The 18,888-nt window shown below is 45.9% G+C and overlaps 1 protein-coding gene across 1 annotated transcript in view; it reads left to right on the top strand.

Annotated features, from left to right (window-relative positions):
• SLC6A11 (solute carrier family 6 member 11) overlaps positions 1-18,888 on the top strand; it is a 116,627-nt gene that overhangs the window by 52,213 nt on the left and 45,526 nt on the right. The window contains exon 6 of the mRNA XM_017501477.2: positions 1,291-1,425. Within this exon, the coding sequence (XP_017356966.1) occupies positions 1,291-1,425 (135 nt within the window). The remainder of the gene's footprint in view (positions 1-1,290; positions 1,426-18,888) is intronic.

The raw sequence follows: 18,888 nt of genomic DNA, 5'->3' as shown, positions 1-18,888 counted from the left end.
TGTCCTATCCTATCATATGCCATGCCATGCCATGCTATAGTATGCTCTGCTATGCTGTCCTATCCTATGCTGTGTTATCCTATGCTCTGCTGTGCTATCCTATGCTCTGCTGTGCTATCCTGTGCTATACTATGCTGTCCTATCCTATGCTGTGTTATCCTATGCTCTGCTGTGCTATCCTATGCTCTGCTGTGCTATCCTGTGCTATACTATGCTATCCTATCCTATGCTATGCTATTTGATGTTACGCTATGTTATCCTGTGCTGTGGATCCTGTGCCAAGCTATGCTATGCTATGCTATCCTATGTTATGCTACACTATGCCATCCTGTGCTATGCCATCCTATCCTAGCCTAGCCTATGTTAGCCTAGCCTATACTATCCTGTGCTATCCTAGTCTCTCCTTAGCTATGAATATTTGACTTTCAATAAGAGCTGTGGCTTTAAAGAATGTGAGTATTGGCCCAATAGTGAATTCTGAAGTGGATTTAGAAGATCATGACCAGCTTATTAAAAAGAGTATGATAGAAAATATCAGCATGTATCACACGTGTTATTTTGTAAAACTTTCTTTTCAGCTCTCTGTGTGCTGGACTGTGATATGTATTTCTTTCTGTGTGTTGTGGTCAAAAAAGTTCAAGCACCCTCTCAAGCACATCACAGGCACTCAGTAGATATCACCAAAAGACTTAGCCTTTGGTAAGGTATGAGGCAGGAGGACAGGCCATGCTAGGGGTGACTTCTTATTCCTGCACTAGGAAGCCCTTCTTTCCTTTACTCCGTCTGTGGCCCACTCCTATCGCTTCTGCTTCCTTTTCCTTTTTAATTTTATTTATTGTAGTAAGAGCACTTAACTTCAGATCTGCCCTCTTAACGTATTTGTAAGTATCCAATGCATTGTTATTGACTGTAGGTGCAATGCTGTCCAGCAGGTCTCTAGAGCTGATGCATCTCACTAGCGAAACTTTACAACTCTTGATTAGTGATGCCCCATTTTCCCCCTCCCAGTTCCCCACAACTGCCATCCCACTCTTTGGTTCTATGAATTTGACCCTTTTCGGTCCCTTACGTAAGTGGAGTCACAGAGTATTTGTCCTGTGACTGGCTGTACAGATGAATGGATCAAGCATATGTGGTCCATACACACAGGAGAATGCTCATCAGCCTTGGGAGACAGGGGCCTGATGCAGCAAGCCACAACACGGATGCACCTAGAGGATGCTGTGCTGAGCGAAGTAAGCCTCTTGCTCTCACCCCCTTCCTGATTCTCTCCTCTTCTTCTGTGCACAGGTTGTGTATGTGACTGCAACATTCCCCTACATCATGCTGCTGATCCTTCTGATACGAGGGGTCACGTTGCCCGGGGCCTCGGAGGGCATCAAGTTCTACTTGTACCCTGATCTCTCCCGGCTCTCTGACCCGCAGGTAAGAGTTGTTTGCTCAATGTGCAGCGTCACCCACCACCACTGGGCAGCCTTCTGCAGAGCCCCTGCCACCGGCCACTGAGGTTCAACAGCTGGTTGAACAGTGGAAAGCCTGTGGACCCTTTTCCAGAATCATTTCAAAGGCATACATTTAATACATATGAAATCAAATATTTTGAAGTACCGTTACTGAAACATTTTAAAAAGGCAAATTTGTGACATAGTAATGGATGCACATTTTAAAACAAGGACATTATATAGCCAGATCCAGCAGCAAGTCTGATGACTACTGTGATTTTAAAGCAGAAATGAGCATAAGTGACATTTCAAGATAGCTATACCATGATATGAAAATATCTGGAATTTCTATTGCTAACAGGACTGCAGTTTGTTGCCTGCATCCAAAATTGAAACGAATACTAAATTTCAGTTAGAAGTTAATCAAAAAAATTTTTTTTAATTTTCTACCCCAAATCACAGATCTCTGCAGTAGTGCAGCTCAGTGAGAGAAACTGGACTTTGTTTGTGATTGATTTTCTTTGTGGGAGTAGCTCATAGTAAAAAAACAGTTGGAGAAATTGGCTAAGCTATCAGTTGTCTTTGGTAAGGCATTGACTGTTCTGAGTGGTGAGTGGTAGTTGTGCCTAAGCTTCTCTAAACCGGTACATGGTGGTGTGCCCTGGAGTACATTAAACAATTGAAAACAGAACATCTCATGAGCCTGGTGGTTCTCAACCTCAACTACATGTCAGAAGCTCTTGGGGAGCTTTTGAAAACCCTAATTCCCAGAGCACAACTCAGACCAATTAAAATAACTCTCTGGGTGTGGGTCGCAGGTCTCAGTATCTTTTAAAGCCCTCCCAGTCATTCTAATGTGTGAAATAACTTACTCAAAGACATTTGAGTGGGTGAGCAGGCACTCATTTTTCTATTAAAACACAGAACACATGGAATCAGTACGGTTTCCAAATAGAAAATGAGGCTTGCAAGAAATTTCAAGTCTGCAGTCTGTGGCTTCCAGCCACCTCCTGTTAGGGGAGCTTGGGGAAAAGTGTTTGGTGGGGGATGGTTAGTGCAGCTCAGAGGCCCCTCATCATGGTGGGCGGAGTGGGAAGTGAGCTCATTTTTGTCTCAGTTTGCCATGCCTTGCAGGGCCTTGAGGCTCAGGACACCATCAGGCACCTGCATTGCATCCTGAATTGCAGGCCGAATCCCTGGGAAGAAGGAAATTAGCTTCAACTGTTGGCTTTGCCAGTTCCTGATCTCTGATGGCAGAGGCTCCCTTGAAGGAGCAGTTTTGGAGAACATATTCTGCAAACCACTGGTCTGTGTGTTTTTATGAGGTCCATGCATCCTGCCCTGATCCAAGACTGATTTCTCCTTCTCTCTTCTGCTTATGGGCTTCTTTTTTTTTCCTGGTAATCGTTCAAGAGCCAGAGTGTCACTCAGAGTTTCCAAATCTCACCGATCATCCCAGTACCTTGGAACTGGTTAAAAATGCAGATTCCAGGCCCTACTCCTGGAGGTCCAGTTGCAGTGGATCTGTGATGGGACCTGGGCATCCATATTATTAAGAAGCCTCCGAGGTGATTCTGATGATCAAAAAAGTTTGGGAAAATCTAGTTGGCACCTACAACTTCAAAGTCCTGCACACGTGTGCTGCGCGCGCATGCAGACACACACACACACACACACACACACACACACACACACACACACACACACAACATGAACAGAGGTGAGGCAGGCCAGGCCATTTACCACTCAAATATTCTGCCCTGAACATCCTGGTTTTCTACCATCTTCCTTTAAGGCACTGGCCACCAGCCACTAAGTAGTGGAGAGCAACTAGTCTGAGAGTTGGGACTTGAGCTCTCCTGGTTCTGCCATGAAACCTGAGTGACCATGGACAAGTTCCTTCTCCCTTCCCTCTTTCTGGGCCTCAGTGGATTTGGAAAGCCCCAGCTTTTCCTTGAGCATGGGTTGGCAAACTATGGCCTTCAGACCACATCCGGCCCTCTGCCCATTTTTATAAATAATGTTTTATTGGAACACAGCCTGTTATTTGTTTACATACTGATGTCTATGACTATTCTAGCACTCAAAGGCAGAGTTGAGTAGTTGAGACAGAAACCCTATGGACTCCTGTATCAAGGGGGATCCCAAGATTACTACACATTTGGTAATTTAGAAGGACTCACAGGACACAGAAGCAGTTACACTCGTGGATGTGGTTTGTTTCCATCATCAGCAAGACAAAGACACTCACCAGGCAGAGTGTGGAGAAATCCACACACAGGCTTCTCACATTTCCTCCCTCCCTCCTCCCTGGAGCAGGTATGCAGACTGTGTTCCTTCCTCCAGCAAGGAAATGCGGCAGCATGTGTGCAGGGTTTCTGTCCAGAGAAGCCTGCCTGCGACGCAGAGTCCAGGCTTTTAGTGAGCGTGTTTTATTGACTGCGCAGGTACTCCCTGCCTGCATGATCAGCCACAACCCTCTGAAATCCAGACTCTCAGAGGAAACACAGATGTTCACCAGAAATCACACTGCTGTACAAATGGTCTAGGCAGACATTTTTTTTTTTTATGGGATTCGGTGTTCCAGGCATACAAAACGACTGTGTCACTTAGTACCACAGGGAGCATCCTAAAAGCCCAATTCCCAGACACCAGACAAAAGCCAACACTACAATGGGCCCGACTGTGGAGTGACATTGGGCCTGCTCTCTTAACTCTTTCCTACAGGTCTGTAAAATCTCAAGTGTTTGCCACTTGGCCCTTTCCAGAAAAAGTTTGCTGATCATGCACTGGAGCACCCTCAGGGGCATGTGAGCAGCAGCTGATGGTCCCCACCCCATCTGATCCCCCCACTCCGTCCTTATTGCTCTCCACCCTTGCTGCCACCAGCCTAGTCCAGGCCACCACCATCTCCCACTTGAAAACTATAGTAACCCCCTAACTGGTTGTCCAGAAATGGAAATGGCTCCTTGACCATCTAGGCCACTCCCCACCCAGCAGCAGAGGGATCTTTATGAAATGTAAATCTGATGGGCACCTCTTTTGCTTAAATCCCTCCTGGCATTCCCTGTGGTTTCTGGAATAAGATCCAAATGGTGAGGCCCCCACTGTCCTCTGTGAGCTGCCTCCTGGTGGCATCCCCTACCACTCTCCCCCTCTTTCAGTTCATTCCAGGTATTGGCTGCTTCTCTGGCCTCCAGTAGACATGGCCTTTCTCTGCTGGAAACCCTCTTTTTTTTTTCCTTTTTTTTTTTTTTTGAGATAGAGTCTTGTTCTGGCACCCAGGCTGGAGTGCAGTGGCACAATCTCAGCTCACTGCAATCTCCACCTCCCAGGTTCAAGCGATTTTCCTGCTTCAGCCTCCTGGGTAGCTGGGATTACAGGTGTGCACCACCACACCTGGCTAATTTTTGTATTTTTTTTTTTTTTAGTGGAGATGGGGTTTCACCATTTTGACCAGACTGGTCTTGAACTCCTGACCTCATGATCCACCCACCTCTGCCTCCCAAAGTGCTGAGATTACAGGCATAAGCCACCACGTCCAGTATACTTATCCTTTAAGACTTAATTTAAACATCACTTCCTCAGGGAAGTCTCTTCCGACTGCCTACCACACACCACCCCCCAGTACCCCATACTTATTTTCCAAAGCACCTACATAGCCTATGTATTTACTGTAGAATATTAATATGTATATGTAAATGTGTGTGATCTTTATTTGTTCAATGTCCATGTACTTGTTGAACAGACTTTTCTGAGTGTCTACTCTGCATCAGAGATTATTGTAGGTATTGACAGTTTTCCACAGGGGGGTCACTGGCTGAGAAGGCAGCTTGGGAGCAAGGTCTATAGCTGCCTTGCCTACCATTATATCCTCAGTGCCTGACTAGCTCAATGCCTCATACACAGTAGGTATTCATTAAATGTTTGTTGAATGATAGGAGTAAGAGTTATTTTTATTTTTCAAGAGAAGGTTCTCTTTAACAAAAGTCTAATAACCTCCAGGTTACCAAATCTGTGGGCTGTAATGTTTTTTGATGCTCTATCAGTGATGGCTAGGAAGCATGTATATGTGTTTGTCTGTGTCCCAGAAGCAACTGTGTCCCCAAAAGGCAGCTGCTGATTTTCTGTGGCATAAGTAAGGATAGCAACCCCAAGAGGGAAAGGAAAACAAAACCCCATGTATGTTGGTGGGTTTTGGAAGCTAGGGTATGTTGTAGGAAGAAACCCAGTGTGACCTGATTCCAACTGTCCCCATTTGTTAATACCCAGCCCATGAAGAAGCAGGAAGCACTGTTTTCTATTCCTACTCTCCTGCCAGTGGTGATATGACCTTGAATGAGGCTCCTAGCCTCTCGGGGGCCAAGTTCCCTCCACCCTCAATCACAGGTTGCACCTGGCTGCCCCAGCAGATGGCCTTGAAGGTCAAGTTCGATGACCCAATCACAGAGGAATACTTTTTCTTTTGAATTATGTATGTATGTTAATAGACATTAGGACTAAAACTGGGACATAAACCACATCAAAACTGTGGCTTTATTGCTATTATTGCTAGAATGAGACTCTATGTGTGATATGTATCTCATACACACACACATACATACATACATACACACACATACATACACACATACACACATACACACACACACACATACATACATACATACATACATACATACATACAGGTTGAGTATCCCTAAATGTTCCAAAGTTTGAAACTTTCTGTGTGCCGAGATGGCTCTCAAAGGAAATGCTTCAATGAGCATTGGAGCTCATTGGAACATTTCAGATTTTCAGATTAGCCATACTCAGCCTGTACATACGTACATATATATGTCATAAATATGATTAAAAGGGAGGCTAATTTAAAGGCAAACGTTAAATGAATACAAGAACAAACAGGGACATGTCAAAAGCAGTGCAGGTAGAAGGTGGCTGGCTAACATCTGAGGCCCGGTGCTGCGGGGCTGCGGAAACATCCTGGGATGGTGTTAGGACCTCCGTAGCCACATGGTCACCCTACGGACAACGGAGGCACAGCTCCCAAAGTTAGGGAGAGTAGATTAGGAAGCAGGGTCAACTGGAAGTATTTTATCAGGAAGTCAGTGAAAGGTTCAGTCTTGTACCTCTTTGTAGTGTTGTCTTCTGAAAATGGTCCTTAGTTTTCCTGTGCTTTTAGAAATGATCCTGTACTTCAGATTGCACTACGGAGTTCCCAGATAGCGTCCCTAGGTCTGGATGTTGGGCTAGTCTGGGAACGTGGACACCTTTGTTTCTTTGAGATAATCTGGCATTTGCAGTATTGGGGCCTCTTGCAGCTGTGAGAAATTAAAGGGGTGATTGTATAGCCACTAAAATCTCTCCCATAGGTGGAGAAATAGGAAATACGAAGGAGAGGTGATTATGGGAGGAAGAGAACCCTGTAGGGGGTCAGAGGGCTAGGCCTTGGGCTGAGCTCCAGGACACATTCAGGTCTCCAGCCTCTGAGTCCTACTGGTCTTAGGGCTGCTCCATCTAGTCCCTATCCTCCTTGACCTCCAAGGATGGGGTTGAGCTCAGGTGGACTGAGGGCCAGCAGGGGGTGAAATGAGCACTTGGTAGTGGGATAGTCCTTCCTAGTCTATGGGCTCCAGGAGGGCAGGGATGAAAACACTCATGTGTCCCTCTCATCTATCACCAGAGTCCAGCAACCCTTCCTTAATTTGTTCCACTGGTAGTTATTACAGCCCTGTCTGCGCCAGGTACTCAGCATGTAGAATAAGTAAGAGCCTCTTTGTCTCTAGGGAGCCCACAGTATGCTGGGAAAGGGTGGAGTCTCACCTCTTCTGGTGTTCCCTCCCTAGAAGAAGAGGGAAGTGGGGTTGGAGGAGACCAGAAGTTCTCCATTCTTTCAGTCTGTTGAGTTGAGAAGGAGTGGCAAATTGTTGTTGGTTATCATCTGAGTGCCAGAGCCTGTGAACAACTCATGCCTTTGTTATATTAGAGTGGGTTTAAAGTGATTACATTTAGGCTGGACACAGTGGCTCACTCCTGTAATCCCAGCACTTTGGGAGGCTGAGGCAGGCAGATCACTTGAAGTCAGGAGTTCAAGACCAGCCTGGCCAACATGGTGAAACCCCCATCTCTACTAAAAATACAAAAATTAGCCAGGTGTGGTGGTGCATGCCTGTAATCCCAGCTACTCTGGAGGCTGAGGCAGGAGGATTGCTTGAACCTGGGAGGTGGAGGATACAATGAGCCTAGATTGCACCACTGCACATCAGCCTGAGGGACAGAGTGAGACTCTGTCTCAAAAATAAATAAATAAGTAAATAAAATAGAGTGGCTGCCTGTATACCATCACTTTCCCTTTCTTGCCTTTCTAGGAACTTCCTGGGGAGAGCCACTGGGAAAGTCAGGAGGGGTGTTAGCTGGCGCACCTTGAGTTAGACAGAACCCCAAAATTGCCTTGTCTCTTGCGGCTCCATGAAGGGCCAGCCTGCCATTGTGCTCCAGTAATAACTGTGGGGCTGGCATGTTACCAGCAGGGCTTACTTCTCTGCAAACATGTGTAAGGTTCATGAAGCCTGGGCCTGGGCCAGGATAGGTGGGCATGTGCAGGTCAGCAGTGGGAGGAGAGTCCCCCGGTGCCTTCCCCCAACCAGAGGATACTCTTCCACCCACATCCCCACCAGAGCAATGAGGATCCCCAGTTTAGCCCTGTGGCCCCTCCATGATCCAGGATCTCCATTAATTCCAGACTGATCCTCAGCTCCCCTTCCTTCAGGATTACAAGGGGCTCAGACATGCCTATTTGCTGTGTCATTTACATTTCTAAAGGAGACACAGGGCGTCTGACTGATGTAAAGCTCTGGACTCCAGCTCCTAGCCCTATTCAAGGACATTCCCTGGGAGGGTGCTCCTGCCCCTCTGCATGTGGGCAGTAGGGATTCTGCATGAAAGCTGATGAAATGTTGAGCTGGGTGACTGTGGCTGCCTTCAGTGGTCCCTTCGCATTTCATCCCAGCCAGTAAAGCCAGAAAGGGTGAAAAGAGCTCAGCCAGCAAGCCTGAGGGCTGAGACAGCAAAGCAAGTCATTTCTGCTCCCTCTTTGGAGCCGTGGGAGCCATTTTCCTTTCCTGCTCTTTATGTAAAGTGGGGAGAATACCTTCTCCACTGATCAAGAGAGAGAACTGTGAAAATTGTTGGAAAGTCTAACAGGGTGTGCACCCGACCAGTGCAGTCCCAGTGAAGATCCCAACCACCTTATTTAAAATCTCACCACCACCCGCTATGCTTCCGGTGCATCTGGTCCGTGCTTCCGGCTTGCTTTTCTTTGTGGCACTCATCACCATCACAGACACCGTTCATTTTGCATCACCATTCTCCACCCGCTAGGATGTAAGCTCCATGCAGGTGGAGAATTTATCTGTTTCCTGCCCTGTTCCATCTCCAGCCCTGGAACAGCCCCTGCGACACAGGAAGTGCTCAGGAGATATTTTTTGAATGAGTTAAAGGAAGGATCAAATGAATGAACAAAGGAAGAAAGAAGATCAGTTTCGAGCACAACCTGTGTTATTTTGTGTTAAGATTGCAGTTGTGGGTGTGTTCTTCAGTATGAGGTGTTCTTGGTGTAGTGGGGATCTGGTGTGGAGCAGAGGAAATGGGAGTCACTCTGCTGCCGCTGGCCAGCCAGTGACTGGCAACCTGCCCCTTGACCTCTCTGAGCTCCAGGTTCTCACCTGTGCATTGACAGTAAGAATATCAGCCGCACAGGGAGGCAGTGGGGCAAGTGTGCCCATGAGGCCCAGAGCACCTCCACTTCTCCCTTCTGACACCCAGCCCAGGGCCTGGCACCAAGAAGGGCTCTGGAACACCAGCGGCAGTCCTGGTTTTTGCCTCCACCTCGCCAGCTCTGGGCAGGCCGAATCAGGGCCCCACAGCCCAAGGGGGGGCTTTGAACTTGGAACCGAGGGCCCTTATTGTGGATCCAGTAAATTAAGTTTCTCTTCAAGAACTTGAAGCGACACAGCAGCTTGCCACTTTTGTCCCCCAGCAATTTGCATTCCGTGGTCTGTTATAACTTCCTAAACATTTATTTGTCTTCACTGTCAGCCCGTGTTCTCTCTGACGTGTGAAGTGCTTCCACTCCATTTTTTCCCCTCAAATTTTTACTTTCTGTCTTTTCAGTCTTTGGGGAGCTAAGGGGATCTTGCAAGAAATCACATTGTTCCTGCCCCAGATTCCCGCTCCTCTCACTCATCATTGTGTTTCAAGTGTGTATTTTCAGAGCAAGAACAGAAAGGCCTGTCACAGATCCAGATGGCGGGGTCTGCTTTCCTAGGGTGCTGGTGCACCAGTTCCCCAGATCTACCTCCTCTGAGCAGGGAACTGGAGCCTGAGGCTAAGGCGTCCAAACTCGGGCTGGAATGAAAGATGCCCACACTGTGAGAGCACCCCAGAACACCAAATCTTCCCTGCCTCCCCACCCCACAAAAGGACGAATCAGGAAAAACAAGACCCCAGTTCAAGATCCTACCGGCTGAACCTCACAGATGTTACCATGGAATTGCTGCCACCTGGTGGCAGTGTACTCTCATTCTAAGCAAGAACCCAGAGAAAAATTGTCGTTCTGGCTGTTGGGCTTTCACACCATAATGTCCGTATCGACATCAAGGTAGAGACATTATATACAGTTTTGAAAATATTGTAAGCCTCACTGAGGTAGGGGCCACTCCTTGAGACTGAAACTCCTCCAAGGCTTCCTTTCAGTGTATTTGTTTCTGGGTTAGGTTCACTGTTCCTAATACCAAGCACTGGGGATGTAAAATCAGATCATCACACATGGCTCTCCTCTGCAAGGAAATGACAGTCTCTTGGCACAGACACATAATTAAGCCAGTGACAACAGTGGTTCAGGGCGGTGCTGGGGTGAGTCTAACTTGGCTGTGTAAGAATCTACCTTCCAGTCAGAGGGCAAATTCCTCAGGAATTAGGGACGCATTACTGATCTAACAGCATGCACACTTACAGGTAGTGGATGTTTCTTCTTGTCTGGTTTCATTCTTGGCTGTTTCAGCAGTGTCTTATGATCTGTAGTCCTGGTGGCTGAAGAGCTGCTTGGGTACTCATAAAAATACTGATGCTAGGTATCATTGATTGAACGCTGACTCTGTGCCAGGTACTGTGCTTTAAAAACTTGTCTTTTAATTTATCCAATCAGCAAATTGTTGAAAATTACTATATTTTAAACATAGGACTTTAAAATTCTCATGAATTATAAGATGATGTATAAGGACCTCAGGTTCTATGTTATAGGTCATGAGAATTTTACTTATATATAGCAAATAGTTGAAAATTATTATATTCTAGATAGTAAAATTTACATAAGTAAAATTCTCATGACCTATAATAAAGGACTTGAGGTCCTTTTACCTCATCTTACAAGTCATGAGAATTTTGAAGCCTACGTCTTAAAGGTTTTACCACTGAGGGGACTGAAACTCTGAGGGGCTAAAGCTTGCACAGCCAGCCCTTGAACCCCAGTGAGACTGACTTGGCTGTGTAAGACATGCAGTGCTGAAACCGTGTCATGTCTGATTTTCCTGACCGCTCTCCATCCCTGCCCAGTCCTGGGCTGGCAGTCCGGCTCTGCAGTCTCTGAGCATCCCAAACCTATGTGACTATTTTGCAGGAATCCTAGAATCTTAGCCTTGGGCAGGTTTAATCTCCATTCAGCACAAGAATCTCTTCTGTGGTAACCTGGTCGGCCTCCAATTGGCCCCTCATGGCACAGGGAGACCTGTCACCTCCACTTTGGGACAACATTCTACTCACCTAGTTCCCAATGTTGAGACATTCATTCTTTCTATCATTTGATTATTCTTTCTTCACTTATCTGCTTTCATTTGTCAGTGCCCCACTTTGAGAGCATCTACCAAGGTTGAGCATACTAAGTTAAGTGCAGCCTGAACAACTGAGGCACAAGTCAGCCTCCTCCAGGTGAACAGAGTAGAATAGAATCGCCTCCAAGCTGGGCTCCTGTCTCCTCTTGCCCACACTGCTCCCTTTCTCACATGGCAGACCAAGTGAGCCTTTTAAAATGGATCCTGGATTGTACAACCTTCTGGCGTTGTTCTTTGAATGTGTTTTTCTTTAATTATTTGAATGTATTTCTATTAGATATTTATAGTGGCTACTTTAAAATATTTTATACTTTGTAGTTTAATTACTGGGTGACCACCTTAACCTTGTGCAGACTCCATTTTGTTTTCTTAGTGCAGGTCTGTAGAACTTTGGACTGTTCCCAAGCCCCTCTAACTTGATAGGACTTAAGATTCTAAGCTCTGTCTCCCGTATAAATCTCGCCAGCGCTTGGCTTTAGACTTTACTAGGATGGATGTAAAGGAGTTCTGACTCTAGAGCATGGGCCTCGACTGAGGAAGCTTTACCTCCCAGGAGACATTTGGTAATGTCGAGAAACATTTTTTGATTGTTACAATTTGGGGGTGCTACCAGCATCTAAGTGGTAGAGCTGCTACACATCTTATAATGCACAGGACAGCTCCCATGACAACAGAAAAAATTATCAGGCCCCAGATATCATGTAGGACATGGTTCTTGCCGCTGTGGTGATGTCTTTCTGTGTCTCAGCTGGTTGCCAAGCATGACAACTTGGGGTTGACCAGATCTCTCCACTGTGGCAGGGTGGGAGCCCCCATATCCTTGCTTCCCTCACCCTGCCATCAGCACCCAAACTCCAGGGCCTCTATTCCACTCCTCCCTGTAGCAATGCTCTCTGGTGAGCCGTGAGTGATCCCACCTAGCCAGCCCTCAGCCCAGCCTCACGAAGGGCCTCCACATGGATTTCTGGGTCCCCTCTGTGCACAGCTTTCTTTCCAGCACTGCCACTTTGGATTCTAGCTGTTCCCACTGTCCTCACCCTGGCACTGCCCAGGGAGACTACGTGCTGTGCGCAGACTCAGCTTTCTGTACAGTGGTCAGGAAGTTGTGACCAGGCAGCAGGCTGGGCAAACCCTCTTGGGTTCCCATATCTCAGGAATTGCAGTCTAGCCCTGCATGTTGTCTACTGCCTGAAAATGGTGGTTTCCTATATTTTGTCTGCTTGAATAGTCGTTATTGGCAGGAAGGCTGGGCTGATCCCTGTTACTCTGGTGTGACCAAAAGCAGAGATCTGACTCCCCTTCTCACTACCCCATGGCTGCACCCTCTTGCCTCAGGATTCAAATCAAGATTGCTCCCCATGGACATGGCCAAGGAGCCCTCCGTGGCCTGGTCCATGTCCCACACAACCTTGGGCATTCCAGGCTCAATTCTATTGCAGGGCTCTGACTTCTGCCTGGGTCAGTCTCCCCTCAGATATTCCTGTGACTGGCTTCCTGTCATCCTGCAGATCTCAGCTCCAAAGTCAGGTCATCTCTGACCAGATGAGCTCAAACATCCCTCACGTGGCCTGGCATGGTGGCTCACGCCTGTAATTCCAGCACTTTGGGAGGCCCAGGCAGGTGGATCACTGAGGTCAGAAGTTTGAGACCAATATGGTGAAACCTGATCTTTACTAAAAATACAAAAATTAGCTGGGTGTAGTATCTTGTGCCTGTAGCCCTAGTTACTGGCAGGGCTGAGACCAGAGAATTGCTTGAACCAGGGAGATGGAGGTTGCAGTGAGCTGAGATCATGCCACTGCACTCCAGCCTGGGTGACAGAGCAAGACTCCATCTCAAAAAAAAAAAAAAAAAAAAAAATCCTTCACTAAACCCTATGACTTTAACAAAGCCCTTGTCTTTATTTTATTCACAGGCTGATGGCTGTCTGAAGTAATCTCATGCTTATTTGTTGATGTATTCATTGTTAGTATCCCCATTTAGAAAGTGACCTCCATGTGAGCAAAGAATTTGTCTGTCTTATCCACTGTGAATTTCTCAGGACCTGACACAGGGCCTGGGGTAAGAGGCTCCCAGTCAGCAATGGATAAGTGTATGGACAAATAGAAGGGAGGGAGGGAGATGGATGCATGGGTGGGTAGATGGATGATAGATGGGCAAATGGATAGATGAATGATAATGGATAATGAATGGGCAGATGGACAGATAGATGCATGGATGGATGATGAACAGATGGATAATTAATAGATGGATGATGGATAGGCAGGTGGATGGATGATGGATGATAAATGGGTGATGGATGGATGGATGGATGGATGGATGGATGATGGATGCCATATAGTGATTTAGATAAAGGGCCATAAACAATCAGAGGAGAACAGCATTATTTTCAGTCACGTGTCCTGGAAAAGACTTTATGAAACAGACAGTATTTTCTTTTTTAGGATGGAGTCTAACTCTGTCACCCAGGCTGGAGAGTGCAGTGGCGTGTTCTTGGCTCACTGCAACCTCCCTCTCCTGGGTTCAAGTGATTCTTCTGCCTTAGTCTCCTGAGCAGCTGGGATTACAGATGTGTGTCACCACAACTGGCTAATTTTTGTATTTTTAGTAGAGACAGGTTTGACCATATTGGCTTGGCTGGTCTCAAACTCCTGACTGCAAGTGATCTGCCCATCTGTGCCTCCCAAAGTGCTGGGTTTACAGATGTGAGCCACCGTGCCCTGCTGCAGCAGTCTTTCATTTGATCTCTGCAGGATTAGGAAGAAAAATCTTTTCAGAAATAAGCAAAGATCAGAGATGGAAAGTCTACATAAATGCAGGAAATGGTCCGTAGTTCATTGTAGCTACAGGATAGATTTTGTGATAGGGAATCATAAGACATAAGATGAAGTCAGTAGGCGGAGGCCCCTTCATTAAGAACCTTGACTGCCAAGCCAAAGAGTTGGTATTTCATTCATTGGTCTGGAGGGAGCTGTTGAGTGTCTGTGAGCAAGAGATGACTGGCATGAAGAGAGCTGTAATTGCAGACGATTACTCAGATAAGAGAGAGGCTCAGCAAAGCTCATCAATGAAGAGTGTGAGTTTTCTAACAGAACAGCATGTGAACGCCTGCTCTTCATTCTCCACTGTGTGACATTAGGCAGGAGGCTTACCCTCTCTGAGCCTCAGTTTCCTCTCTTGTAAGCTTCTAGAGGACGGAGCCTTATTCTTTACTCATTTTCCTCCATGCAGATTTGCTAAGGGTAGGTGAAAAAGCACATATTGTCTGTTTAGAAAGGGCAAGAGAATAGAATGAGTTTGGAGAATACAGTGAGTTTAGAGGAAAAGGAGGCTGCTGTCAAATGACCCTGAGTTTTGAGGAATATGGCAAGGAAGACTCTGTCTGAGGATGGAGAAGGCTTTGCATTGTCATCAGGGTCTAAGAAGAAGCCCAGCAGCTATGATGTTACAACCTATGGGCAGTTGTGGCTGGAGCTAGTGCCATCGTGTGAGTTTATCTGGCTACCTCCAGAAGTTCAAGAGGATAATGCAGGAAGGAGACCCTGGAGTCACTTCAAAAGAGATGTCAGCAAACATTCAAGGTGCACCTACTGTGCGCCAGGCCCGGCCAAGCAGTGAGAGTACAGGGATGAAATGGGAGTGTTTTCGCCCTTGAAAATTTTGCTGTCTCCTAGAGGAGAGATGTTGCCATGGTAGGGACTGGTGAGAACCTTGGAGCACCATGAGCTGAGCTGTGCCAGTGCCAGAGAGGAACAACTGAGTGCCTGTCTTCAGGTATTTTCAGGCTGTTTTGTTAGAATTCCCAACTCATATTTATTCATCCAGCAAATACTTGTTGAGTACCTACTCTGTGCCAGGCATGATGCCAGGCTTTGCTTTTTAAATGAATCAGGAGAAATTCACAAAGTATCCATTCTTGCTAGACATTTCCTGGGCACTGTGGGAGTGGGATGGAGGTTAGGTGGGGAGGATGAGTAAGACACAGTTCTTGTTTTCTCAGACAGGAGTTAAGTCGGGGAGGGTCCTTAACCCCTCCTCCCCAAAATTGCACATTAAATTTTGTGGATTAAGTATAGTTTTTTATAAAAAAAAAAATCAATTTTTATTAATTTTAGCTGTTTTAAGTTTACAGAAAAATGAATCCGAAAGTACAGAAAGCTCCCTTATACCCCCACAACACCTCCTCCCAACCCCCATTTTCCCTATTAGGAACATCTTGCATTTGGGTGGTACATTTGCTACAATCAAGGGACCAGTATTGATACATTATTATTAATTAATGTCCATAGTTGACACTGGGGTTCTCTCTTGGTGTCATACCTCCTATGGGTTTGGAGGTACCTCCAAAAGTGTAATGTTGCACCTCCAATGAATGTGTAATGACACGCACACACCATTGCAGTATCACATAGAGTAGTTTTCCTGCCCTAGGAATCCCCTGTGCTCCACCTGTTCAGCCTTCCCTCCCCCTGAACTGATCTTTTCCTACATCTATAGTGTTGCCTTTTCCAGAATATTATATAGTGAGAATCATATAGTATGTAGCCTTTTCAGATGAGCTTCTGTATCTAAAACCTTGTTATTACTCAGAGTGTCTCCAGGCCAGCAGAACCAGCCTTATTTGGGAGCTTCTCAGACATGCTGACTTTCTCAGGCCCCAACCCAAGCCTGCTCAATCAGAATCTGCATTTTAGCAACACCGCTGGTGGTTTTTATACATATGAAAATTTGAGGAACACTAGTCTAAGACAGCAGTCAAGGCAGTCTGAGGCCTGCCAGACAAACCAGTGAGGGCTTGTGATCAGAGGAAGCAGAAGTTCTGGGGTCAAGTAGTCCAGGCAAGAAGTAGTTCCTGGGTGCTGGAGCCACTCACCTGCCCTCAATCCCTCTCCAGGGGAGAGGGAGACAGAGGATCACCTCAGGTCTTCCTGCAAAGGGAATGGAATGGATCCCTTCAGCAATTTTTACTCTCTAGAACTACATTGTCCCATGCAGTAGCCACAAACCACATCTATTTAAATTGAAATTAAATAAAATTTACAGCTCAGTTTCTCTGCTTCAGTAGTCAGATTTCCTGTGCTCAATGGCCAACTGTGGCTAGTGGCCACCATGTCAGAGAGCACATATATAGAACATGTCTATCACCATAGAAAACTCTATTGGAGAGTAGTGCCTTATAGGAAAAGAAGCCCAAGAAGCAGGAGGGTGTGCAGAAACTGGAGCTCCAGTTACATCAGCTGCTAGAAATAGAGCCGTAATTCTTGGTGTCCTGAAGGCATGCTGACAGCCCTTGTGGGTTTCCTTCCTTAAGAATGAAACCGCAGAGTTCTAAGAATAACCACTGAAGACTCAGGACCAGAACCATGGCTACAATTGTTTGGGGAAGAAAGGACTGCAACTAAAGTCCATCTGTGAAGTGCTGTGGGAGGTTATGACAGCTGTACATGCAGCAGCACTGGGCTGGGAGGAAAGAGTCTATCCCTGAGTGCAGTGGAGAGATAGGAGGTGTGATGCTGACTCAGCCAGTGTAGTTGTTAACTATCTTCATCCTTTTTCTGAATAAGAAAATACTCTAGGACACAAATTTCTCTCCAAATCCCACACTCTCCTCATCATCCTTGTGATATCTACTTTTTGATTCTGCCTTATTACTTCTTAAGAGTTGATACTTGTATTTCACAACATGCTCTACTGATTTCTTTGCTCCCCACTGTTTTCATTCCTTTCTACAGGATTACATTTTCTTCTTGTTGGAGTTAATCCTTGAGTAGTTCTTTGAGCAAGGGCCTGGAGTAACTAAGCTCTCTTAGTCTGTTTATTTCTGGAAAGACATTTATTTCACTTGAGTGGTAATTTAGCTGGGTATGTAATTGTAAGATGGTAATTTTTAAGTTATATTTTTAACTCTAATGCCTGTATCGCAAGAGCAGTGTGTAATTATACCCATACCTGGAACTTTCATGGTAAGCTGAGAAGTAGTTTTCAAACTTCTGGTTCACTATGGGACAATCCTTTCTAGCTCCCAGCTCTTTTCAGTAAGGCTAATTAGCTCTTGGTCATACCCACAGTATGCAATCTTAATTCTACCATTGGGAAGGAATGAAACCACAGCCTCTTGGGCTTCTATTTGCTTAGATGACCTTATGGATCGCTAGGTCTATTCCTCCTCCTCCTCAACTTTCAGTTTTATGTTATCTCATTTCTAGCACCTGGGAGAATTTTCTGTCTTCCTTAAAATGGATTTAAAATATGAGTTTAAAAGACCGTGATTAAAAATATTTCATAATTATCTGTTTTCTGTAACTCTCATAAAAAAAATTAACCCTCAGCACTTACTTCTCTTTATCTGCTAGTCTTGAACATGACATGTTGAATGTTCAAGAAGCCTAAAGGAGATACCCTTAGTCATTCATGCTTGATTCAACAGCTCAATTTTATTCATAAAGTCATGTGTCAGTGGTGGTGATTTCATATTTCATAATTTCCATGGTTTTATATTCTGATACTAAATTTGATTCTTACACATAGAGTAAAATTATATTCATAAAGATATTTGGCGAACAACCCCATGAAGCTCATTTGTTTGCTATTTTAATAAGTTTGAGAACCAGTATGTAGGTCCACCTTCTTCTTTTGTGGATAAGTACCTGAGTGCCAGAGAGAGGATATGGCTCACCCAGTGCCACAGCTGGTGGAGAACTGGACCAGGACCAGGAGCCCCCAGTTGAAACATTTACCACTTTTCCACCCCTTTGAGTCTGTTTGCTCATCTATGAAATGAAGAGGTTAGACCAGACATGGAATCAGGTCCTGCCTCACTAATTTTGTGGCCTCGAGCAGGTCACATAACCTCTCTGGGCTTCTGTATTAATAAGCCCTACCCTGTCCACCTCAAATGGCTGCAGAAAGCATCAAATAAGTGGATGTGTGTGAGAGAGCTCTGAGCAACACAAGGGCTACAGAGAGGTGCACGTAGCTCTTGCTGTTAAGTTGCTATGACTGGTTCCTGCCAGCTCCTCCATGGTTGAGAAGAAGTGTGTTTTGCAAATGCAGTTTGTTCTGATGATTTCTGATCTAGCACAGTTTTGTAAGAGAGTGGGGATTTCTTCTGTCTGTGAGCAGCAAGATGACAGATCTTTGGTACCTCCGAGTTGGCTGGGATTGTGACACTTGATGTCCTCTGAAAACTCACTGGCATGTGAATCTCATGTTCCATTTCTCTCACTTCTCATATGCAAGCCAAGTGCTGTAAAGCCCTACAGGGCGAGTGCTGAGTCCTGCATAATGTTCACAAAGAGGCCAGACATAGATCTGGCTCCTTGCTTAGGGCCTCAGTGACGTGCCAAACTGTAGAGGCAATTGGGTGCTGCTCAGCCTCCTATGCTGTATCCATCTTGGTCCTTCATGGCCCACTGCCCACCCCAGGAGGCACTCTTGCATGGTGGGAAACTCCCAGGCTAAGAATCAGGAAACCCAGCTCCACCGCCAACCTTGAACTGTCACGGTACCTCCCTGTGCCAGAGTTCCATCAGCCGTAAAATGAGGGTGTCAAGTAAAAT

This window comes from Cebus imitator, unplaced genomic scaffold (assembly GCF_001604975.1).
Source record: "Cebus imitator isolate Cc_AM_T3 unplaced genomic scaffold, Cebus_imitator-1.0 Scaffold281, whole genome shotgun sequence".
In the NCBI taxonomy this organism is placed as follows: Eukaryota; Metazoa; Chordata; class Mammalia; order Primates; family Cebidae; genus Cebus; species Cebus imitator.
This window is presented reverse-complemented; position numbering and strand designations above follow the sequence as displayed.